Source organism: Balaenoptera acutorostrata, chromosome 10 (genome assembly GCF_949987535.1).
Source record: "Balaenoptera acutorostrata chromosome 10, mBalAcu1.1, whole genome shotgun sequence".
NCBI lineage: Eukaryota > Metazoa > Chordata > Mammalia > Artiodactyla > Balaenopteridae > Balaenoptera > Balaenoptera acutorostrata.
Window position 1 is genome coordinate 65,091,003 of NC_080073.1, and position 26,592 is coordinate 65,117,594.

Here is a 26,592-nt window from a genome sequence, read left to right on the forward strand (position 1 = left end):
GAGAGAGAGAAACTTGAAACAGTAATATAACGATTGTAGATTCAGAGAGGTTTAAATAACTTGACCAAAGTCATTTAAGTTGCAAACGTCAAAACTGGAATTTCAAATTCAGCCTTGACTTCAAATGCCTGTGTTCCTTCAAATTTGTCACACAAACTCCACTTAACGAAGCATATATTTAAATTACACATGAATTCCCCCACTATTTTACCAGCCTTCAAAAATTACACAACTGTAAGGAGGAAAAAAATTCTCTTTATTTGTTTCAGGTTTTGTGTATTGTCCCAGGATTTTAAAAGTTAAATTCAGGGCATGGTTAGAGTAAGCTTTGGTTTCCCAATAAATGTTAAGTGATGATAAAGATCAATAAAAATCCTTCCAGCACAGTTTTAAAATCTGTGGTTCCTGCAAATGTTGAACCAATACTAATTAGGCCAGCATTCAGAAAAATAAAAATACATATTGGCCAATAGTTCCTTGGGTATATATCAGATGTTTTCAATTTAATTTTGTTATGTTTAACCAAATTCTTTAATTTATTTTTTTATCAATTCCACTGCATTGAGAATATATTATGGGCCTTTCAGTATTCACACCCTGAATTTCTATTTTAGGCCTCACTGGTTTTGTTTTTTCCAAGCATTTCAAGGCAATGTTTAGCATAGAAAATATACACTGTGAACCTATTTTTATTCATGCCATTGGTGCAAAATCAAATAGGTAAGCAGAGGAACTATGTATCAGAAATAATATCTTCATATCAAAATCAATGGACAGAAAGTCGGTATATTTTTCCTTATTTACTGTTAGTTTACTATACATAACACATTTACAAAATTGATCAAAATAGAAAGCATGTTATAAAACACAAAAATTATACTGGCTTATTTGATTTCTTTTGAGTTTATAGAAAAAGTAAAGTGTCCATTTTGTTTCTACTGCTAAACCTTGACTTTTTTTTCAATCCATTACCTAATCCATTTAAACCGAAGTGAGAAAATTTCTAACACTATGTATGAGTCCTAAATATAAGTAAACAATTAAATGAACTCTATCAGTTAGTATTTCCTGTTCGAATGTCTTTTGGATCCATGATCTCTTTGGATACACTTAGCAGACTTTCATCCAATGTGTCATTAACATTTGTTTAAGAATTCAATTTATGAATGAGTCTATCTTCTTCAAATAAAAGGTCAGCTAATTAGGTTATTAGGTGAGTGTATCTCCTATAATTACCTTGGTCTTACAACCACTGAATCCTTAAGAATAATCTAAAAGTAAAAAATTTCTATCACTTATTAAGCTCTTTATACAGGAGCTAAAATGTAATAATGTTGTTTATTAAAGGAATAAATAAGACACAACCATACTTCATCCAAGCTTACCTTGAACTGGTCCATTTTGCATGATTTCTTTCATTATCTCAGTTTCCTGGAAGGAAAAATATCAGTGAGCACAATTACTGTTATCAGAGCACACTAAACTTACTGTTTGGTGTGTAATGTTAGGTGCTGTACAATCAGTTTAGGAATTATGTAACCCAGTGTGCCTTGACCGCTTGCAATTTACTCTTAATTATCTTTTGAAATATTCACATGTGAATTGCCACATTGATGAAGTTGCTAAAGACAAGACACACACACGTTTCATTGACTCTTACCACTGACAATAATTTTGGAATGAAGAAAAATACAAAGATTTTTATGGTCACAAAGGAAAAATAATTCAGTTAAAACTCTGTTTTATCAGTAGAGATTAGTGTCATCTCCATTCTTAGGATCACAAAAGCAATCCCAGAAGATTGTTTAGTGAGGTTCCTCAGTTTTAGTATACAAATATTTCTCTGTTGTTGTCCCCTGTGTAATGCAACCCTTAGGAAAGAGGCAGGTCATTCATTCATTTATTCATATAAATGTGAATGCATTGATCAGAGTAAAGACAAGAAACTAGGACAGAAACAAATATTGACCTTGCATCTGTCCTGAAGATATTTGCATTTTGGTGGAATAGACAGGCACTAACAAAACTAATTGCATTATGATATACTAAGTTTTATTACAGAGACAAGCACAAAATGCCATGGATGCAAACAAGAAAGGGACATTGGCTCTGCCTAGGAGTCAAGAAAAAACTTCTCAAAGAAGATGAAGTTTTGACCTACTTCCTTGACATGGAAGTAGGTGGGATAACCATTTGGGTGAGAGGAATCATCACCTGGCTAAGTAGAGAAGCATGAAGGTCATGGTGCATCTGGGGAGCAGACAGCAGGTCAATTTGTCAGGAGCATTATGGGCAGGTGGGGGGATGCGTTAGAACCTGGTCGGAAATGAGTCTGTGAAAGCAGTAGGTCAGAACCAAATCATGAAGCCCTGTATGTCATGGTAAGAATGCCAAAGTGTATTCTACAGGTATCTGGAATCCATTGAAGTTTCAAATATTCTGAAAATGAGAATGTCTGGGTGACACTGATACAATGGAGTACAATTTTCCTAGGCTTTTAACATGACAAGCTGGAATCCAAGAGAATCTTTTTTCCATTATGACTGTGTCCACTTCAATTATTCTGTGGAGTAAGGCAAAGGATTGATAAAATGAGCTACTATCACAAAAAAGTCAGTGAAAAAGGTTTTGCTGTAGCTTTTATCTGTCAAGTATTTATATATATATATATATATATATATATATATATATATATATATAATTATAAAACTCTATATCCATGTGCATTTTTGAATTTAAGGCAATCATTTGGACTGCTAATATTACGAAGATCAAAAATTATACCCAAATTGGAGGTCTTTAATAGACATCTTAAGAATATCAAAAATTATACCTGAAAGCATAGCATTATTTTAGAATATACTAGTTTTTAAATAGTTTTAATAACAGTAGTATATATTTTCGAGAAAGTTAATCTTTGCTAATTCTTGCGATTCAGACTTACATTGGAAGAGACCCTGTATGGAGGAGAACATTGGTAGATCCTATTGGATTTCTCGACGCTGTTGGGACAGGGCTTGGTGGCATGTCGCTTTCCCCGCCTATCAGACCTACTTGTCATGGCGCAGCCATTATTGGTAGCATTTTGATCCTTGAAAAGTGGATAGCATGCATGGGATACCAGTCTATGAGGAATAAGCAAAGATGTAAAAGTAATACTTAGGAAAATGCCATAATTACCTATCTATATGCAATTTTACTGAATAAAACATTTGTAAATTATTCTGGCTATGTACATGTAAGTTTAATGACATTGAACATAGTCGTTCAATCATATAACTATTCCCCATCCCATTCCTATTCCTTCATTATAATTTTTTTTTTCATGTAAAGGCATTTTATTTTAAATATAGCAGTGTGTACATGTCAATCTCAAACTCCCAATCTATCCCTCCCCTGTACCCCTTTCCTCCAGTAACCATAAGTTCCTTCTCTAAGTCTGTGAGTCTGTTTCTGTTTTATAAATAAGTTCATTTATATCATTTTTTTAATATTCTAAAATCTTGCTCAAATCCATTCTAATAAATAAATTTATCTACTGAATAGAATTTTCCAAAGATGAAAATAGTTCATCAATTAAATCTGTGGTAATATTAATAGGGGAAGGACTCCTTAAGTCTGCATCTATAATTATCATGTAGAAGAGCCAAATTTAATGTGAAAGAGAATGAACTTTATCATACTCAGATGGAATATTCTGATAAATTATGTAAGTTTTAGAATTAACGGGTTTTTTTTACATTTTTATTAAGTTATAGATACCTTCTCATAAGACTTCAATTATTATGTGTCTGTAGTTCATGATACTTTGGAAGGAATTGTATATACTAATATAGTATTAAAGTTAATAAGGTAGAAAGTTATCAGATATATACATTATAAAAACAACAAAATAATTTTGATTTCTGATTTTGAAATTGAACATTGAAAAGTACAAATTATTTGGATCCAAATCTAACATAATTCATTGAATATAGAAGCAGGTAGTAAGGAAAATAAAACAACGGAATTGATTTCATGGATAGTCAATGTTGAGCTGGCCATGGAATTATCTGGTAGAATTGCCTCAAGAAAATTCAATAGTGTTCAACAAAGTAAGAGAATCTGAGCAAAGGAGCATGATGGAAAAAAAACCATTTCCAAAAAAGGTCTCAACTTGGGGATAATGAGGACTATGGATTGAAGTGTGTCAGCCCAAATTCATGTGTTGAAGCCCTAACCGCCATGTGATGGTATCAGGAGATGGGGGTATTTGGGAGAAAATTAGCTTTAAATGAAGTCATGAGGGTGGGGCCCTCATGCTGGGATCAGTGCCCTTATAACAGGAAAAAACACTAAATCTCTCTCTCTGCCAGGTGACGACATGACGAGAAGACAAGCCAGGAGGAGGGTTCTCACCAGGAACTGAACTGACTAACACCCCAGTCTTGGACTTCTCAGTCTCCAGAACTGTGGGAAACAAGTGCCTGTTGTTCAGGCCACACAGTCTATGACATTTTGTTATGTTAACCTGAGCAGACTAATACAATAAGATTTCATTGACTCTCATGTTAAGTTATATTTTTAAGCTCTTAAAAGGCTTTAATTTTTATTATAGTACAAAACAGAGGCCAACCAAGCACTACTGCACCAGGAAGGTAGTAGCCCAAGTTGTCCATTCTAAGCACCATCTTATTAGGCAAAACATAAGAGAAAAAATTTAAAGAACTTTATATAAAATTCCTAACACCCACTCTCTCATAGCACTTAACTTCTCTGTAGCAGACCCAGGTCACTCAGTGGAGCAGGAAAGAACACAGGGGCAGCACATACGTTTACTACTAGTTACCAACTGCAGTTTCCTTAGACAGATAACTCAGCTTTTAAGTAGATTAGTTCTTATAGGTGACACGAGGATGCTGTGTGGGTATCAGACTACATGAGCATAAAGAAATGTAACCTGTCTCTTCTCATCAGATGGGATGGATGGTGACAATGATGTTCATGAGTTGTGGCAACTATATAGGACATCTTTATGTTATTCCTCTGACTCTTAACCTAACTTTTACCTGGGATTATCTATTCATCTACCTGGGGAACTAAAGTTCTCAACAGAGGTATCAACAATATCAACTACTCTCCTCCCTCCGTGGCAGCTCAGTAGAACAATTTGGGTCAGAGCCACAAGAAGACAGTGCTTACTTGACTCTTCATTAATTTAGCTAGAAATGTATACATTCTTCAAACCATCGTTTCCAATAGCTTATAATCTCAATAGATACCAAATATAGTATATATTTAAATATAATCCATGTGTTTATATAGATGTAGCATATATATTTGTAAATTTTTTTGAAAACTCTTAATATATATGTTTTCTTATTCTAACCTAAGCCACAATCTTAAGAATCCTAGAGACGTGTGTTGGGCAGCTATTTACCCACGTTTTCTCAGGTACCACCAAGCCCTATCGATGCTTCCACTGTTGCATCCATGGCGGTTCTTGGCACAGCAAGAGATCAAATTCTGAGGGGATAGGTTGGCTGTGTATTGACCTTTGGACTGAATCGCTATGCGGTCAGCTGCTACACCTGTTTCAAAGAGAATATTGATTAAGAGTCAAGTGACACATGGTATTGCCAAGAATTTACATAGTGCTTTTTGTTTGAATATTAAACTAGTCTTGGAAACTTAATGTAACTAAAAATCAAGGCCAAATGTGATGAATATATCTGTGTATTCCAACAAGTTCAACTGTGTCATCATTTCAGTTACAGTTTTTGTCCAGTTTTGCCATTGCTTCATTGTCTTACCAACTTCAAAGACTTCTCTAGTTCCTTGTTCCTTTCATGTTCTATATACTTCTGAATTTTTCATTAAGAAATTTGCCAAGTGAAACTCCTTGAGGGCACGAGCCATATCTTACATTTATATCTCCTGTACCTAAAACAGTGTTATATATAATCATGGCTTAAAATATATTTTTGAAGTGAATGTAACTAAACTCAGGAAATCAGAAAAACTGATCATAGAAATATTAATTGGAAATTCATCCATGTTAATCTGATGTATTGGAATAAATTAAATCTTTGGTTTTTAAACTAATTGAGACTAACATGAATCTACATTATAAACTATCAAAAAGCTACATAGCACATTTTTATGCTTACAATTTTCTTGAACATTATGATCCTAATCTTATCTTAGTAGGCGTGGAATTCACCTTGTTTTATATATATATATACATATATATATGTATATATATACCTTTTGTGATTGAACCTTCTATTTGTTTAAATAATTCCCTAGCATGGTTTTTGTTAATCAGTTTGTTCCTTTCCCCAACACACATTTGTTGACCAACTACTAGGTGACAGGCATTGGACTAAGCAGTAGAAATTGCAACAATGAACAAAAACCAAAAAAGTCATCATACAGACCTCATAGAATAATAGACTAGGGAAACTAATCAACCAGTAGCAGAAAACTACTATGTGAGCATTTTGATCATGCTACCATGATAATATGTGTGTCGAGATCACAGGAAAATTGGAGTCAGTGATATTCTGGTACAGATTTTTTGTTGTTGTTGGAGACCTGATATAGTCTTGTTCTTAATCTCTTACTTTTTATGAAAGGCAACAAAGTCATAACCTTCCTTCTATCTATGCACTTTTCTCAGAAGTTATTGTTTTCATTCATCAAAATTATCTGTGTACTGAAACCCCTCAAGATGCTAGTTTAGAATTATTCTAAAATAATTCATTTTAAAATAATTCCTTTACATACGTATTTCTGCATATACATGGTTTTTATGTAACGACAGCATATGTACAATTCTGTAGTGTAATTGCTGGCACATTTTAGACACTCAGTTTGTGTTGAATCTATATCCTCCTACTTCCTTCTCAATTCCCATCTATTTTGTGCTAGATACATTTCATAGGAGCAAATGCCATTATACCACCATCTCTCTTAGTCTCAAGAAAATAATTCCCTGTTTCATAAAAGAAAATAGAAATTCTTCGATGCTTCAACTTTCAGTACAAGGGTTCAGAATCAAGTATATTTTTTAAATGTTAGTGTAACTATTCTTGGTTCAGAAAAGACTTTCACAAATAACTGAAGGAGTCAGAAGCCTGGCTTCTGGGATCACTTCTGAGACTTCTCGCCTTTCACTTTGGGTAGGTCACTTCCCCTCTTTGTGCCTCTTTTACAAAACCAAAGGCTTGTAAAAGGAGACCTCTAACATCCCTTCCAGTCCCATGAATCTGTAGATTTCAACTAAAGGATGAGGGTTTAAATTCTGATGATCTTCAATACGTTGCTTTTTTACAGACATTTCTGAATCTCAGTGAAGGTTTAATACAAATTCACTTGAAATACTTGGAAAAGGTCAGAAGATTTAAGAATGACTCAGTTCAGCAAATTGCTTTCCACTCTCTCTCTGAAAACTCATTGGGCTTTACCTCTGAGATTCACACTATTATTTTCCCTGATTATTTTATTCTGTCTCCAAGTTTGCTCTGCAGTATGTATTGCCCTCACCATTTCAAACTCCTTCACCTCTTAACTTCTGACATCTTGCTTGAATTTTATTTGGCTGCATAACAATATTTTTATATGTGTGTATATTTTTAATTGTATTTATCCCATTTTATAGTTTTTAGCTTCTTTGAAGGACTTTTCTTATTTTAACTACAACTTCCTGACATAATTTTCTAGGTCTTTAAGAGACCCTAGAATATTATTTTCTTTACTTAATACACTAAAAAAAAAGAAAGAAAAATAGCATCAGCCTGATTTGATGTATTGAATACACAGGATATAAAACTGTGTCATCTGTTATGTAGAGAGACAAATCCAGACTTAGCCCTGTGCTGAGGCCATCTATGGGGCTGTGACCTGGGGATACTAGAGTACACAGGCCAAATCAGCCTAGTAAATTACTCTCAGTATTTTACCACCAATGTCTTTCCTAAGACATGTTCAGAAATACTGGTCTAACTTAAAGTAAAATTCTTATATATCCCCTAGGAGGTGTAATACATTAACCACATGAACATAAAATGACAAATGATTTATCTGATTAAATCTGTCCCCACCCAACTAGAATAGGGCTCAAAGAGGTCAAGAGAACGTTTATGCTGGGGGAATAGGCATTAGTGTAGAGGTAACAGATGGAGATGCTCCAGAGGTGAGTTCAGCCAAATGCATCTTTTCTAGAACGAACTAGCTCATACTATGAAGTGATGATATTTAGACAAAGGATCAGCACTCCTCTGTGCCAAGGAGTGCCACCCTTCAGATCTTATGAACTTATTTCATGATGCTTTCAGTACTTAGTCTGTTTTTGAGCACTCTTTTGGAATTATTTTTAAGCCTAGACCACAGTTTTATGAAACTGATCTTTGATAGTAGACAATCAATGTCATATTAGGCTTAATTGCTGTAATACAACCGACACGCTTTTGAGGATAATTTGGAGACCAAATCTTGGGATTAACCTGAATATCGATTTACTGGACTTGTGAAAATATATGAAAGTTTCTGCAACAGAAACTTTCTGTATTCTTCACACAGTTGAAGTAAGAGCAACCCTAATTTGGAAAGTACTCTTATTAGAAGATCAATTATATCACTTTAGAGTCAGAATCTACATGTTCACTTTTATCTAAAATGAGATAAAACCCATTTAATCCATTATTATTAGTTCTGAATTCTTACTTTACATCAAATCTATTAGTTTAATAATTAAATATATTCTTGCAGATCTTATCAAGAAAAAAGAATATAAGAATTATATGTCTGTGTGATATGCATATTAGGATTACAAATAGTACTATGGGTAAAGAGGAAATTTATACTCTTCTTATTATCTGGCCTTAACTCTCAAACAACAAATAAATTTTGGTAACTTTTTTTTTTTGTTCTTTTGATCTACTCTCTATTTAAAATTAGATGCTAAAAATAAAAGCCAATTTTCAGAGTAAAAACTTATTTTTATATCATTTTCAGGCTGCTTTCTCTGGCCAGAGTAAGATTTTAAATTGACCAAATGTTAATATTTAACTGTTCTAAATTAAAAACCCTTTTAATTACTATGCCAAGATCTAGAGTCAAAGGGAGATTTATAAGGAAAAAATTAAAATGATTTTATTACTTGCAGTGGAAAAAGCCCAGGATGCAGCACAATTTTTTTGATCCAATGGGCCATGGGTCCATCCAGGCCATTTGTAAGAAGAAATAAAGAATTCTGGAAGATCAGTTGTTTCAGGTAAAGAAGCCTAAAGAAGAAATAGAGGCAGAGGTGTCAGCGTTTTTCAAATATATTCCAAAAAACATTATAAGAAAACACCATGCCCTTTTACAATGTTTGTCACTGTTTTTTATTTTGTACATTCAATTTTCTGAATGGCATCCCTGAAAAGGGTTATTTGTGTAAGATATCTATTTCACTCTATGTTTAAAAATGGCAATTCAATGTGGGGAATCACAATATATATAGTACAAAATTGTAAGAACAAACATAGAATGTGGTACCGTATGATGCAATAATTTCAGCCATTGTTTCTGTCATCTTGAATCAGAGTTTTGGTCATCCCTGTGGAAGACCACATGATGTTATTTAAATTTGGCCTCACAAACAATGTTTACTTTTATATCCCTCCTACATTGGAGAGTGTGTGCACTTCGGATGTGAAATTAACTTGGAAATAATGCATTTGTGACAAATATGCATTAACTCACTTGGAGCCCCAAGAAACTCCAATTTTGTACCAGCTATTGGGAAACAAAACTGGGATAAATTGATGGATAGCTATAAAATCCTTGAAGAATAAAAAGAACTTCAGAAAACATGTAATGCCAAACGTACAATGAATGCCAACATGTCTTCAGAGTCTATGTTAGGTCCTGACAGTCAGTTTCATCTGCTCTCTTTCCAAGAAGGCAAATTAAACGTATGGACCTTGCTCTGTTCATGTCACTCAAAGAAAGCCTAAAGCCCTATACCCTGTTTTTTTCTTTCAAACTCCTAAAGAGTAATAAATTTCACTTCCATAAATAATCAGTATTCCACAAAATAAGAATGTGTTTATTAATTTTCTATCACTTATGCATACACATACATTCACACACACATACATTCACACACACACATAATTTTTGAGAGTACTTTAACGTTATAAAAGTGTTTTATTTTCTCAATAGCTTTATGTGATATAATCAGGGCAAATATTATTCACTCTATTTTACGAATGAGGAAACAAACCTCTAAAAGGTAAATGACATACTAAGTCCTCTCACTTAAGTAAGAAATACCCCTGGGACCAGACCCAGGTATTAGATTTCTTAACACTGTGTTTCATTCATCATATAGCCACTTTATAAGAAATAAATGGATACTTTGAAACAGAAGTAAAATGTCTACTGAAAATTTTTATGATTGTTCATTGAACAAGTCAGGCTACTGATCCAATATCTTGCCCTGCAAAATTACTTCTGACAAGTATAAAACAGCTTGAGAGACTAAAGGAAAATTTAAAATGTACACTTCTGCTTGAAAAGATATCCATCCAAAATATTTATAAATTTGAATTTCTATGAAAGAGTTCAGTTTTGATTCAAAAAGCTATTATCATCTGATAAGAAAGTGATTAAATCCTGAGTTTCATTACTAAAAACACTGCTATTTAGGTGATGGAAGAAAAGTGCCAGATATTTAAGCAGATCATGGTAGAGTATCTACATGATAACTTAAAGAATGGTATTATAGAAATCCTAGAAATTCAGGTGATTTTAGATTCCTGTGCCATCAGATTGACCATAGAATTGGAGCAGAATAAATTTACTGCTCTGAGTAGATAGTTTCAGACACATAGACCAATTCTCCAAAGGAGCCTTTCTACCTGGGACTGAGATACACATACCCTATACATTACTCATACTTTCCCATTGTATTATTATTGGTTAATCAGTGTGCTTTTAGGAATTTATAGTATTAAGTTGCCTCATGTTCCAGAAAAATAGCTAGAGTGTCACTATTATTTTAATTTATCACTTTATAATTCTAATTTAATAGCAGAACTAGGATATTTCCCTTCTGCTCTGTGGAAACAGTAAAGATATAAATATGACTTCAGACAGACCTCATCAGGATTAAGCTATTCAGAATCTGACGTCCCCATTCCAAAGTCGACCAGAGAACTTTGCACATGGAGGTATTCCATAAATATCTGATAATAATGAGGAGATACATATCTAGCTGGCACATGGAGGTATTCCATAAATATCTGATAATAATAAGGAGATACATATCTAGCTGGTAGATTTCATCACTTTAAAATATCATTTTCCCCCCAAAGGCACATTAAGTTAAATTATAATAACAGCATGATTTTTTTTCTTATGATTTATCATTTAAAAATAAAAATCTATGAATGGATAACCCTTCTCCATAAGATAAGGCAATAGAGAAACAACAGGCAAAATGCCGTATTCATTGAAAACATATTTACCAACCCACTAAACCAGATCAATTCATGAAGCTCACCTGTTGGATGTGTCATGATTTTTACCAATTAATTAATATTGTGTTTCCTAAAAATAAACCCATAGGATTTGAGGCCCAATAAGCACATATTACCTTGCAATTTTATTTACCTTATGATACCAGATGATCTGATATAATAAACTCAGGGCAAATTTTACATCTTATTACTCCATAATTATTTCATTCTCCTATAAAGTAAGAGTGTTTTTGAGGGCTTATAAATAAAAGTAAACACCACAGAATAACAGCTTTTAGGAATTGGTAATAGAAATCTGGCTTCAATAAATGATTTTTTTTTTTTTTTGTCAAAGGATAGCTTCATAAAGCAAAAAAGTCAAGTGAGTCAGCTGACAGAGACAAAAATTCCAAAATGACAGTGGCTTAAGATAGAAATTTAATTTTAAAAAGTTTTACACTATTACATATGGGCATTTTTAATTATTTCCATAGTAATGTTGAAAATTTTCAGTCATAATCTAATTCTATTTCAAAATTAATATTAGTCAAATTTGAATAGTCTCCCTGTTTTAATATTTCAATTTAGATATTAAAGATACTGTGAACAAATGTAAGAATTAGATGCAATGGTGAACACTGGAGAATTTTTTACAATAATTCCTGCATTTTAATCGAATCAAAATCTCTAAAAGTAATGGAAACCTAGTTACAGAGCAGCTTGAGAACAAACCAATCAAATTCTGGACATTCTTATTAAAAGCCCATACCTACACAATACACACTCAGTGGATCACTCCCTTCATCCCTAGTTGCATTTACTCCCACTTAAATTTGGATAATGAGTGACCTGAGAATCAGAAGAAGGCAACAGAGAACATCATTCTCTTCTGACCTTCACAATCCAAGGTCAGTGGCCATGCATACCAAGAAATATCTTCTAAGGTACTTGATATTGGAGGGGAAAAGGCTAACTTTTTGGTTGCTAACGGCAAAATGAATTTTTCATCTTCAATAATATTTGCCTTGATGCCATAACTCTGAAAGAGTTATGCTTTGATACTTTTCTAGTTTCTGTTTTTTTAAACAATCTAATTTCTTGTACATATCAATAATCAGTGACCACGCTATGGCAGATGGTGCCAGTTCTCCAGGGTTCCTGCTTTGAATAGGTTTTCCTTTTATTCGTAGTGATAATTTTAGCTCAGTCCCTGCAAGCTCAGAAAAATGACTATATTTCCTGGTCCCCCTTGGCTCCCAGGTGTGGCCACATTACTAAATTCTGACCCATGGAGTATAAGCAGAAGTGTCACTGGAAGCTTCTGAGAACTTTTCCTTAAGAGACGTTTGGCACTTGATTTTACTCCTTTTTATTGATCTTTTAAAAATTTTTCCTGTTGGCAGGAATTTGGGTATAGATGGACATGCAGCAGCTTCTTGAACCATTATATGACCTCGGATATAAAGGCTCTGGAAAATAGAACAAGGAGGAAGAGGCCTGGGTATCCAACACCAAGGAGTGCAACTCTACCACCCACCTCCAGTTTTGTTGGTAAGAAATCAATTTCTATTTAAGTCACTATCATTTTGGACTTTTGTCACTCTCTGATGAGCCCAATCAAAGCTAAAACAGCACGCAGAACTGATATTAAAGATGCTATGGTAGGGCAATACCATATTTCATTGAACCCAGGACATCATCAAATGTAAGAAGCCTCCCAATTTCAGAGTTGTAAAAAAGTGAAGAAAATGTGCCTCTGGAGATTGATGAACTGATATTTCCTAAAATGACTTCCCTAGAACACTAGTTCTGAGAAATTGTAATAGATAATTACAAAAGGAGGAGTTGATTAATCAAACAGTTCTGAGAAACTGGTTTTAACAATTAAATAGATTTTTGTCCTCAATGCAGCAGTTTTTATAAACTACCTAAGTGCTGCTGAGAGTCTCTAAGAAACAAAAATAATGATTTGTGATTTTTAATGTACATGACCCAATGCAAAGTATTTTACTTACTTTCCTTTGATTTCACATCAGTTTTATTGTGAAGCAGATCAGAGGACTAGTGTTTCATGGAATGCACTTTGGCAAGAATCATAGTATGGACTAGATAGACCCAAATTTGGGGAGTCCATGTAACCAAACCAGACCATATGAGGCCTTCCAAAATAGACCCACACCCATGTCCTCCGCCTGCCTTTTGTCTGTAGAAAAACTTTAGTCAAAGAATAAATTTAATCAGAGAAGTGAGAAAATGCAGAAAGAAAGGGAAACAGTCAAGCAAGACAAAATAAGAATACTTTAACCATTAAACTAAGTCAAGGACCTTTAGTTCTTTCTCAAGGACTATAGATAATATTCTGAGCCATGTCCTTTGAGCTGTTTTGTAGATACTGAAACCCTTACCAGATGGAAGAAGTTAACTGTATGCTGCCCACAAGCACTTAGACCCCAGACCGGTTGGAGCTAGCAGGTTGATGATGCTGACTCCCAATTACCTCACCACCAACCAATGAGAAGAATGTCCACGAGCTGACCACACCCTGCTCCTTAAACACTGTAAGACTCCTCACTACCCACTCCAGGGTGGGACACACGGTTTTAAGGACATTAGCCCGCTGTGGCCCCCTTTGCCTGGCAAAGCAATAAAGCTATTCTTTTCTACTTCACCCAAAACTCTGTCTCTGTATTTCTATTCGGCACTGGTGAACAGATATCAACACACAGGCTCCTTATATCAACACACCAAATCACCTCAGGAATCTACTTTTTAACAGCCCCAAGTTTTTGTTCCAAGAGAAGGGAAAAAATGAATTTTCACATTTCTTTTTGAAGATATGTCCTGCAGTGATCAATTCAGCCCCATGGCTTTGGTCAAGTCGTGTTCAATTACATCACAGTGCTATGCATCAGACTTTGACTAGTAAAGAAAATAAACTGACAACTCGGAAACCGATTTGACAGATGAGACATTCATTCTGCCACAAGTTCAGTTGGATAAGGAGTGAGGCCAGTGCGTATTTCCTAAAGTTTGCTGAAGGGTTTGAGGTTCTATTTTGAGAAGGAGAGAAAGAAAGGAGAGAGCCTGGAGGAGACATGAGTAAATGTTTCAATGCTATCTGAATTTTAAGACTTTTAATTCAGAGACAAATGATTCTGTCCCTGGTTCTTTACCCACTGAGCAGAGGAGATTCTGAAATGCGCTGAGGGAAGGATGTACTTAAACAGAATCCACCATAATATCTGGCTGTGATGCTCTTTTGCAGCATCACTGGTGCCTACTGTATGCTATACAATTATTATAAAAGCCTGACACCATTTGCCTCATGTTCATATGTGTGGAGCTAAACATCAATTTTATGGAAAAGAATAGTCATTTTTGTTCAATATTATATTAAGAATATAACTATAGAACTGTGTTTTTCACTTTTCTAATCAGTGTTTTGGTTTCTACAAGATGCTTTACATGCGTGACACACATTATTGATATTAAGTAGATGTTTGTTCAGGTAGGTTAGTTAATTAAATTAAATTTTAATTAAATAATTAAATTAAAACTAATTAAATAAAAAATTTCAATAACCTATGACAGGTAAAAACAAAAATTGGTAGTAGTAACTCTGATTTTTTCCAAAGGTAGCTTTCATCCCTCAGTACTTACTATCACTAAAATATATTTCACAGAGGAAAAAACAAATTCTTCCTAGAGAAATAGATCCAGTCAATCAAATACTATGTCTTATCTAGACAATGATAAATTATCCAGAGGATGAAATAAATTTCCCTTTCTCATCTCAATGATCAGTGGTTTTAAAAGTTATTACATAATATATAAAATACAATTTTACTTTAACTTCCAACAAACAATAGAAAAAGATATTATTTTTTCTTTGTTGGTAATGCCAACTTAGACACACTAAAATTATCTGTATTGGGTGACTGGGAAAAGATGTACTAGTAAACTATGAGGCTGACAAAAAAAAAATTTAGAACATTTTTACATACATCAATCTGATACCGTATAATATAGTAAAGCTACAGGTTTTAAATGCTATACCAGCCTTTTTAATGTTTTAATAATTTCTAAATATTGATAGCTCCACCTAAGATGTGATACTTATCTGTAATAGCTTTGTTAACTTTATTGTTCTCCCGGGGAAATTAACAACAAAACTATTAAAAACATATCTTTTTAACTAAGCCAAGTAGAAAAATGAACTCTGAATTTCCCCATCTCTGTTTGAAAATAGTATGTTTTATTCAAAACATTTGTAATATTTATAATATAATATAACACAGGGAAGCCTCTTGAAGTTATCTCCCAAATTCAAATGCCTGGAAAAACAATCAGGTACAAAACTGTTGCTTTGATTAAATTTGATTTGACATGATTTGATTTGATTTGATTTGATTTAGGAGCATAGTAGAAGAACTTTCAGGTTACCAAAAATATATAATCTCCGTCAGGGCCAATAAACCCAGAGCTACACCTTTCTTTATGAAAGAAAATGCTCCAAATGATGAAGTTCTGGGTAATTTAGCTCTTACAGAATTCACCTGTTTCAGAAACTTGCTAGTCTCCCAAGCTTAATTCAAGGGAGAAAGAACCACTTTGTATATTATATAATAATATTTCTTTAATGCTCTACTATACAGTCTGTGTGCTAAACCACTCCTTATTCGTCATTTCATGGACTTCTTACAGCCCTGTGAGCTGAGTACCACTGTTACCATCATTTCAGCCAGACCAAGAGCCAAGCACACAGGATGCAGAGCTCATGTCTATCTCGGTATGTGAAATGGGGCCACATGACTAAACGCACTGCCTACATGTGCCTATTAACAGACTTCAACTGTGATGCTTCTGCTGGCTCCAGAGGACCTCAGCCCATGCCAATTTTGCATACAGTCATAATAATTGTTTTCTTTCTGAGACATTAAGTTCTGTTTTACCCCTGAATATACTTCTGCTCTCTCCAGCACTTTTCTTTCAATATTTTAGCTTATGTTAGCAGCTCCTAGTGTGTTCTGTGGAATCTAAATCTTGGGAAGTATTAACAGTCATTATAAACAAACAAGGAAGAAAAGGTTCTCTGATGTCATGAGTTTAGGAAACACTGGGTAGAAAAAAAAGGTCAATGGAGGAAGAGTTCTCAGTGTCCTCAATATACTAATGAATAGTGTGACTCTTCGGAAGAAAATACAATACACCATTTCACAAATGTATTTGACCACAGATGGGACACCTTTATTCCAAATCTTGCAGGATTGGTGGCCCATGGCACAAATGTTGAGAAATATTGAAATAAGATTTTAACCGTGTAATCAACTGTTTTGTACCATAAGGAGACAAAAGGCTCAAGTGACAGAATTTAAAGTTCCTGTAGGGAGCTACATCAGTCCCATTGTGAATCTAAGCAAGCAAATACACAGTCCCAATGGACTGACAGAGAATCGTCTAATCATTCTTAAAGTTTTTAGTGTACAACAGTTTGGAACAGAGCTGTCCAATCAAGGCATTGCTCTGAACAATCTCAAGAAAACACTTTTAGGAAAAAGTTAGGTAAAGATTGATCAGCTGGCATTTTTGACCTGACACTAGACATAATTTTAAAGTGGGTGAAGTGAATCTTCATACAAAACAAGGAGCTGTATGGTCCGGGCAAGACCCTCTTGGCCTTCTTTCTTTCCCTTTTTCTCACTTCCTCTCATCCAGTCTGCTTGTACCCAGAGAAAACAGTAAGTTTTTGTTTCCTTTTGTCTGCCCTCACATAGGACTGCCATCCAGGAAAGGCTCCCAATATTCTTGTTAGTTTTTTCTAATCTCCCATGATCAACATATTTCTATTCCTCATTATTATGAATCACACTCCACAGAAAAATCATTTGAATTGAACTAATTCATCCAGATTAAACAGATTTTTTCATATTTATATAATCATGGAACTCTTTGTGTAAGACTTGTTGATATTCTTCTAACGTACGTTCAGCAGACACATTATGGGACTAGTGACTGAAGTCAAGCAATGTAGCCAGGAAACCAGCCAGAGGAGAGCTTTCCCAGGAACTGAGAATGACTCATGGCTCATCTTTCCTACCCAAGATAAAGAATTTGGTGAATCTCAGTTCTCATCCAGGTAATGTGTTCAAGGAAAGGGAGATGTTTTAGGCTGGGGATGCAGTGAATTTTCTCAGAAAAATCATTCCCTCTGTTGGCAACTGCCTACCCTAAGTGTATATATATACCATCCTATGTTGAAAATGGTATTTTAAAAAATTGGGGAAAAGTTGGGGGCAGGGGAATTATCCAGAAGCATACTCACACAAAAGAATTCATTTTCACTGTATTCAGAGGCAATTTGATGTATTGAGGGTATTTTCTATGTAGTCACCAGGCAAAGAATTAATCTATTTTTAAAGCTCTTCCTGTGGCTACCAGTTTAACTCAGTTCATATAGACCCCACATTCTTCATTGAAGTTCTTGTTGTATTTCTGATTTTCTGATATCTGACCAGGTATTAGGACAACTCCAACACTCAGAAACTTTTTAAAAGGACCTCAGCCCTCAAGCTACTGTGCCCTAGAAATGGGAAGCTATTTCCTTGTGGGTAACAGAACTCTTACAGATCAGCCAAATTTTCCTTATTGCTTTTCTGGAATTACTTAGCAACTTTATTACATTAATTCATAGCACTAAGTAATTTAAATTCTCCCAGAGTACTAATCATTAAGATTTTTCATTTAAATATCACCATAGTCACTTTTATGCAAACAAATCCCTAGGAGCCAATAAATGATTTAGAATTAGATTGCCTTTTTATATGCTACAGTGAGTGGCAACCTGGGAAAGAAACATACTTCATTTTCTCTATAATATAAAATACTCTAAATTGCAAAAAATAAAGCTTCAAAAGGAAATGTTAGAAAGAATCCAGAAAAAAATGTATATTGACACCCAAATGAGTATTTGGCTAACTGGGACCCTCACTAAAAGCAAGAGAAAGAATAATCCTTATAAAGAGGGTGAATTTATTATTTTCCTAAACACTTCTGTCTCTTTTTTTCCAGATAAGGACAAAATTGAAAAAGAAAACAGCCAGAAAAATAACTCTTTTCCAATTGATCTTATAAGTAAGTCAATAAAAGCTATGAATCTGAGCCACACCTCTAAAGATGTTATGTCTTACTGATTGTGGAAAAAATCCAAAAATATATCTAAGTTGATCATTTCATAAAGTTAGCTCTGGTTCCAAGATTAAAAGGCTTTTTGCTATTTTGAACCTGAACTGGTCAAAGCTAACTGATTATACCGGAAGTCTAGGAACCATTTGGGGGGCAGATCTTTTAAAGTCCTGGCTCTGCCATTTAAGTAATTCTATGATGGCTTTTCTCTCCTCTCTATCTCCATCTCCGTGTGAGTTGGCCTCTCTCTGTGCCAATGTTCTTGTCTTTAAAATGTGGAGAATTACAGTACCCACTACATCAAGCTGGGAATTAGATGAGATAATGTATGAAAGTGCTGATAAGAGTGTTTGGCACACAACTAATCAATACATGGCAGCTATTATGGTCTTTTCTGGTACTAGTTATAATTTAGCAGGTCCTGCTACTGGAATTTGAAGTGGAATAATAAGTCAGGGGATTACATCTTCTGAAAGCAAATCACATTAAACATTTAATGAGGAACTTGTGGATTTACAATTCATCCAACAGCAAACAACAGCCCTGCTTGCTCTGAGATGCTGAGAGCTTCCGGGCAGCCAGGACCTTACATCTTCATTGCAGAGGGAAGAGGAAGTTCTCCAGCAGCCAGGGAACCCCTCTCTGCCCTGGACATTTTTTAAATTTAATTTTTATTTTATATTGGAGTATAGTTAATTTACAGTGCTGTGTTAGTTTCAGATATACAGCAAAGTGATTCATTTATCCATATACATATATCCATTCTTTTTCAGATTCTTTCCCATATAGATTATTACAGAATATTGAGTATAGTTCCCTGAGCTATAGAGTAGGTCTTTGTTGATAATCTATTTTGTATATAGTAGTGTGCATATGTTAATCCCAAACTCCTAATTTATTCCTCCCTCCCACCCTTCCCCTTTGGTAACCAAAAGTTTGTTTTTGAAGTAAATCAGACAGAGAAAGACAAATATCATATGATATCACTTACATGTGGAATCTAAAAAAAAATGATACAAATGGCTTGGGCATTTGTAGCAGGCCTTGAATACAATCAAAATCTCAACTGAGAGACACCACAAATGGGATGGTAAAACTGCAGCTCTAAGTTAGATATCTGTGATAACTAGACAGGTGGAAGATTCTTTATGCAAAATACCTATTATCAGAAGATAACACCTCTTGAAAATGAAAGGGAAAACCAATACAATAGTATTACAAAACACGAGGATGTTACAAAACATGGCAATTTCACGAAGGAGTTTGCCAGCTCATCAGGGAAATTTGAAGGTGTTCTTTAAATGGAAAATGTGAGGATTTTTGAGGATAAACTTCTGCTAGTCATCATAGCATACCTGTCTGCAGTTACTGGCATTTATTTTATCTTCATTTCATAATGGAGTACCCAAGAGCTATCAAAACTCTGTTTTGATGAATTCACAAAATAACTAAGTTTACTTAAAAAAAGAAAAATAAGGACAACTAATGACTTGCTTAAGCATTGGGTCACCAAAAAGCCAATCATCAGAAACATGAATTTCTCTGCAATGATTAGCAATGTAAATGAACACAATCATTCCTGAAGAGAGGAAACTATATCTAATTAATATTAGTGAACTTTCAAAGTCCACATGAAAATTTGGGGGGATGTAACAACCATTTTGGGGAAAGGTTTTTTTAATTTATATGACAAAATTATCTCGGAAAGCACAAAACTCACTATTTTAGTTATTTAAAATTGCTTTATATGCACCTACGAACACACTTATACAAACACACACATACATGAGTCAAACAGAGAGGATACTTACTGCCACTTCATTCATACTCAGAAGCAAGGGGCTGGGTGGCAGGGTGCCAAGGCGATATTTGAAACCCTCCTCCAAAGTCATTCCCCAGAACTGGCTGTAGTTCTGGGCTGTCCATCTGCCTTACAAATGAAAGAGAAAAATAGGTACAGGTTACATGATGTCACTTTTATCATTACATGTTCATTTATATTTCTGAAATTATATAGAAGCAAATCTGACAAAATTGGAACTGTTACTGAAAGCTAGATATTCATTGTATTAATGATGCATTATTGATTACTCTAATAGGGAAGCATATCACTCTTCTTAAAGTAGGTCTATGTCAATTATTTTAATGACTCAAATGAGGAACCTAAGGCTGTATTAATATAGACTAAATTTAAGAATATTGAATCTCCACACACAGTAAAGGGATTTTAGTGATAATAAGGCCAATATATGCAGTTTCTTCTAAATGTCATTAAATGTATTTTAGAAAGAAGCTTGAATGTTCAGAAATGTACTTATAGGTTAAATAGGGTAATCTGTTTCATTTATCTTTTAGATTTGAAAAGAAGCTGACCATGTAAAAACAAGTATCCATGAAAAACTGAGGAAAAAATAGTTATACTTAAAAAGATTACAGCAACGCTAATTAATTTTATTGAAATATTTTATTTAAATATTGAAATATTCTATTATATATTAAATGAGTTAATTTGTGGTAAATGCTCAATAATATTAGTCATTATTAATATAATATAAATTCAATTGATGTAAAATTAAATAACAAAAAAGTACATTTTTTTAAAGACATATTTTGTGCACTTACATAAAAAAGTAAGCTTTGTTATCAAAATCTAATGTTGAGATTTCAAGACAATAATTCCTTAAGAGATGATAGGAGATGAAAAATGAGAAAGATAAAAGTAATTTAATCATTGTTTGTTTGAATTAGCTACAACTTAAGGACAATATATTTTCAGTACTTAAGGCAAATCTAAACTCTACCTTGTTGTGTTTATCACCAAAATTGTTTACAGTGTGAAAGGCTCTTATGAATAATTGAAGACATGACTCAATTTTCAATAATATGCCTGGCAAGTTAATGCTTTTCTTTTACAAGATCTGTTAGTTCATAAAGCTTTAAGCAACTTTGAGCCACAATTTTTAAATGTAATCTTCATCATCCAAGGAATTTCAATAAAGAAACTTTTGAATATATTAGACATTGCAGGTTTATTTAAGAGACTACCAGGATCAGCCTTAGGCAAAATCATGCAACAGTAAAGTATGTTTTTGGTGCCCTACACTAGTAGGTTTCAAACATTGAGACATTTTTGGTGCATTTAATTAATCATTCAATTTAGTGAATAGGAATCAGTATTTTAAAAGATAAAATAGAATATAAGAGAAACAATAGGAAATATTAGAGTTTATTGGACAGAGTGAGGGTAAGTACTATTTATATAAATTTAAGTATATGTACAAGTGCACGTGTGTGTGTGTGTGTGTGTGTACTAGGTCATAAAGTTAAATGTGTGATTTACTATAATTTATGCTCAAAAAAGCATGAAAAGCACCACTGCTCTGTATCATCCTTTTTGACCTAGGATCATCACTGTTTTTTTAAGTTGAAGTATAGTTGATTTACAGTGTTGTGTTAATTTCTGCTGTACAGCAAAGTGATTCAGTTTTATATATATATATATATATATATATATATATATATATATATATATATTCTCTTTCATATTCTTTTCCATTATGGTTTATCACAGGATACTGAATATAGTTCCTGTGCTATACAGTAGGACCTTGTTTTTTATCCATCCTATATATACTAGTTTGCATCTGCTAATCCCAAACTCTCAATCCATCCTTCTCCTACCCCACATCTCCCTTGGCAACAACCAGTCTGTTCTCTATGTCTGTCATCACTTTCCTTTTAACCCAAGTTAGCATTTACTGAACATTCTTAATTTATCTATCACATTCTTCAGTAAACACTGGGAACATAGAAATAAATTTCTCTACCTTCAAAAAGCTCATACTCTAAAAAGCCTACAAAGAGAGAAACGACTTCAGTATGTGTAATTTATTAGCTGTAGGTCAAGGTCTGATCAGAGTAGAGGACTGAAAGATAACTCTTCCTGAAGGAGTTAGAAGAATTTTTTACAGAAAGTGACTTTTTAGTGCTCAGCCTGGAAGGATGAGAATGAGTTAGACAGCCAGATGTGAGAGAAGAGAGAATTTATTCTAAATAAAGGCAACTCTGGAGCAAAGCAAGTTTGAAATTGGGAATAACATTTAGGGAATAGCAGATAAGTAGAACACTTAAACTATGAGAGCGACCAGAGAGACAGGGGCTGGAAAGAGTGTAAAACATGAGGCAGTAAAGCATTTGGGACAGATTGTTATTTATGCTGAGGAGTATAATTATATTCTAAAGCAATGGAGTGTCATTGAAGACTTTTTAAGAACCTGAGTGGCAGAATCAAAGCTTTGTTTTAGAAGGATAACCATGAAAGTATAAAGGATTGGTTGGAGTTTGGTCAGACTGGAAACAGAGAGAAAAGTCAGGTCATTCAAACTAGGCTTGATAAAGAAATGCACTAGAATATAGCATAAGAATAAAGGAAACAAATTTCTAAAATAAACTTTGTGGGGATTACAAGCGTCTAGTGACTGAGAGTGAAGAGGAAAGAAGCCTCAAACTAACTTCAGATTTTCTGGCTTAGTTGACATGATAGTGGGGGATGCCAGTAACCAAGGACAAGTCAAAAGGTTAATCCTTTTGGTTTGGGGTATTTTTGACTTTGAGAAATTAGTAAGAAATCAAAGTCAACTTATTCAATAGATAGTCCATAGACTTTGAGTTCATAAGAAAAATCAGGGTTAGAGATAGGATGGATTAAAAATGGGTACAAATTCTTTGTGGCTCTTTCCATCAAGAGATGGAGTCCATTTTTCCAACCGTTGAATGTGAGCTGGCCTGGTAACTTGCTTTGCCCAGTAGAAAGCAGTGAAATTGACAATGTGCAAATTTCAGGCTTTGGCCTCAAGTGAGGCCATTTCCACCCTCCACTCATGTCCTGCTTGAACACTGTCATTATGTAAAGAAACCAAGGCTGTCCTGCTGGAGACACATGGGCCCCCCAACAACCAGCACCAACCACCAGACATGGGGAGGGGGCCACCTGGATAATGTAGCCCCAGCTGAGGCCCTAGATGTCTGTGGACACTTGAGTAACCCCAGGAGAGACCAGGAAAAGAGCCTCAGGTAAGTCCATCCCAAATTGCCGGTATGAACAAATAAAAAGCTTGTGCTTTCAGGGCGCTAAATTCTGAAGTGGTTTGTTTCACAGCACCAGGTAAACTGAGACTGTTCTCTCTCCCCCTTTTTTCCACTAACTTGCTGATTATTATTTTTGCTACTAATCTGCCACTTATAACTGCCCTATCACTAGAAATCCTTTTACAAACTTATGATATGTGGATTCCTCAGCTAGATTGTAAATTCCTCTAAGAAATTATTTATTTGTATCCTCAGCAGTGCCAAAAGGGAACCGCATGTTTTGTTAATATTAATTGCATTACAACATAATACAGGGAATAAATAAGCACTGAAGTGGGCTATGCAGAATGAATAAAGATTTGGATCTAAATATTACCAAGATGCCAGAAATAAATGTTTTAAAGCAAAGGCTGTATATATTTGTATGTAGGCTATTTTAAAAAGCGCCTAAAATAGACATTGAATGCTATAATATGACTCTGTTTTCATACATGAAAACAACTTGAACAGCAGGAACAGTAAATATCTGAGAATTAGAACTTTCTTTTAAATTCAAGGACTTTCTACACTCCCTCCTGTTGTTCCCTGGTAAATAATTTTAGTTTTACTCCTTTTCTTCATACTTTGTCTCTTTTACTTAACTTTTTTCTTTGATCTGTGTATATTTTCTTTTGCTGCAAATTTACTTCACTGTTTTTTTTTTCAAGTCATCTATGTTTGCTACTAAAAGGCAAATCCCATGCCTTTTAAGTAGTCCTAGAGTACTCTCAGAATAAACAAATGATGGAAAGAAAATTCTTTCTTCCAAGGAAGGCAGCATTCCCAACAGATCTGTACTCTTATATGACTTTCTTTCCACATTGCTTTAGACTGCGGTTTCTCCTGGGTTCTGTGACAGAGGAAAGCTTGGCTGCTTATGTTGGCTTCTTGGAAGTGTGTGCTTGTTAGCTCAAGCGTTTGAATCCTTTTAGGAACCTGAGTCAGATAGTCTCTCATGATGACACATACTCTCATGTCCTTTTAATGATTTAAATATCACTTAGCCATAGAAAATAATTGTTTTTCCCTAGAAATACTTAAAATGTCATCATATTATCACCTAAAATATTGTCAAAACACATACACACACACAGGAGTTGAGAATGGTTTAAGAATGTTAATATCAACAAATGTGACTTCCAAGTGTCTTTCGTGTCTTCCAAGAAAATACTCCAGGTGCATAGAAAATTAGTGTCCCCACTGTCCTGGGAAACATATGTCTTAGGTGTAGCAAGAAATGATATTTCTATGTTTTAAAAATGCATTTCAGGATGACTTCACTTTTATAGTTGCTTGACAATAGGTCTTCTCAGGTGAAATCTTTTCCTGAAGGTGGAAAATGTTTTTGAGGGTGTATAGAGATTTGATCAGTGACAGTGGAGAAATCCTGAAGCAGAAAACAGCTGGCCCATCCCTTCTCCCTTCAGCTCAGTAAAGAAAACCAGTGTCAGCACCTACACCTAATTCCCTCTATGTAAGTCGAAAAGTGACTTAATTTATTAATCTATCAGAGAGCATCAAACAGTTATTTGCTTTAAGTGTCAATCAGCTCAAGCTTCCGTTTATTAGCGAAGTAAAATGGCTCAACCAGTCTTTTGACTCAACCATGAGGGAAATTGGCTAGATATCAGTCATGTAAATGACGCTGTCTAGATGGACTGGTCGTTTGGGGGATCATCGAGATAAAATACTGCTTTCTGAAGGTCAGAGTCTACCCAGGTTAGCTGAGCATGTGATTGGCTGGGACAGGGAAGCAGCGGGAGGAAAGATGATAAAAATGAATGAACCTGTGTGCCTACTTCCTGATTTCGCCTGAATACTTATTTAAACTAAAGCTCCCCCTACTAGCCTCACTCACAGCTTGACACTGCTCCTTCCTAAACAATTTAAGACCATGCCCTATATTTCCTCTTTGTGCATTTTAATTTTTAATCATTTAATGTTCACCTCTGTTCATTCCAATTTCACATGCCTTTCTACCACCCTCCCCATTTCTCACCCACTCTTTTTTTTGTTTTTGAAAGAATGATCATTTTTAGAAGGAAATGATAGGAAATACATTGTTTGAAACCTGAGGGGTAATGGGGGGGGGAGGTGCCAAAAAGCCTAGAAAGCAAGATTTCTCTCACCCATAGTCTCCTTTATTGACATGTTCAATTAATCCTGGTTGAACAAGGCATACATGCTGGGAACATTTCCATTGCTGTCCTGAGCATGTGCTGTAAAGATACAAAAATTATGAAAGTGGCCTGGCCTTTAGGGAGTGTACTTATAAAATTAGTAACCGGAGTTGCACCTTGTTATGGCATAAAAGATATTTTTGACTAACGTTAACCATATGACTAATTCTTGGCAAAACTAAATCACAACACATGCATTAGCTACCACTCAATATCTTCCACTTCAGGCAATTAATAAATGAAATGATCACACAGTCATTGGAGTTTGAAAACATAAGACAATGGAGACAGTAGATTCAACACATTTGTAATTGTAAATTTTCTGCAGGATAATCAATTTCAAGGCAGCTTTGTTTTATATATAGTTACTGTGTTCAAGAACACATGATTTTCCTGTAGTACATCAGAATGTTTAAAATTAAGAGGTTTGTGAAAGCAAGCCCGCTGTCACAAACACCAAACTCAAACGTTAAAAGAAATATCCATGATTAGCTTTTAAACATTTATTAAAATTAAATATGCTTATAAAAAACTATGGGTACATAATATCTTATGACTTATGATTCTATCTGTATTTAAATATATGCTTTGTTTCACAAATGTTCCTTTTATTT

The 26,592-nt window shown here is 34.4% G+C and overlaps 1 protein-coding gene across 2 annotated transcripts in view; it reads right to left on the reverse strand.

The window, feature by feature from the left end:
- The window catches only part of TINAG (tubulointerstitial nephritis antigen), an 86,589-nt gene that overhangs the window by 51,951 nt on the left and 8,046 nt on the right, over positions 1–26,592 (reverse strand). For both annotated transcript variants that reach the window (XM_028167686.2, XM_007186946.2), the window contains exons 3-8: positions 25,928–26,017; positions 20,483–20,597; positions 9,143–9,266; positions 5,420–5,570; positions 2,945–3,125; positions 1,386–1,431 (exon numbers count right to left, since the gene is read on the reverse strand). In XM_028167686.2, coding sequence (XP_028023487.1) covers positions 1,386–1,431; positions 2,945–3,125; positions 5,420–5,570; positions 9,143–9,266; positions 20,483–20,597; positions 25,928–26,017 — 707 coding nt within the window. The remainder of the gene's footprint in view (positions 1–1,385; positions 1,432–2,944; positions 3,126–5,419; positions 5,571–9,142; positions 9,267–20,482; positions 20,598–25,927; positions 26,018–26,592) is intronic.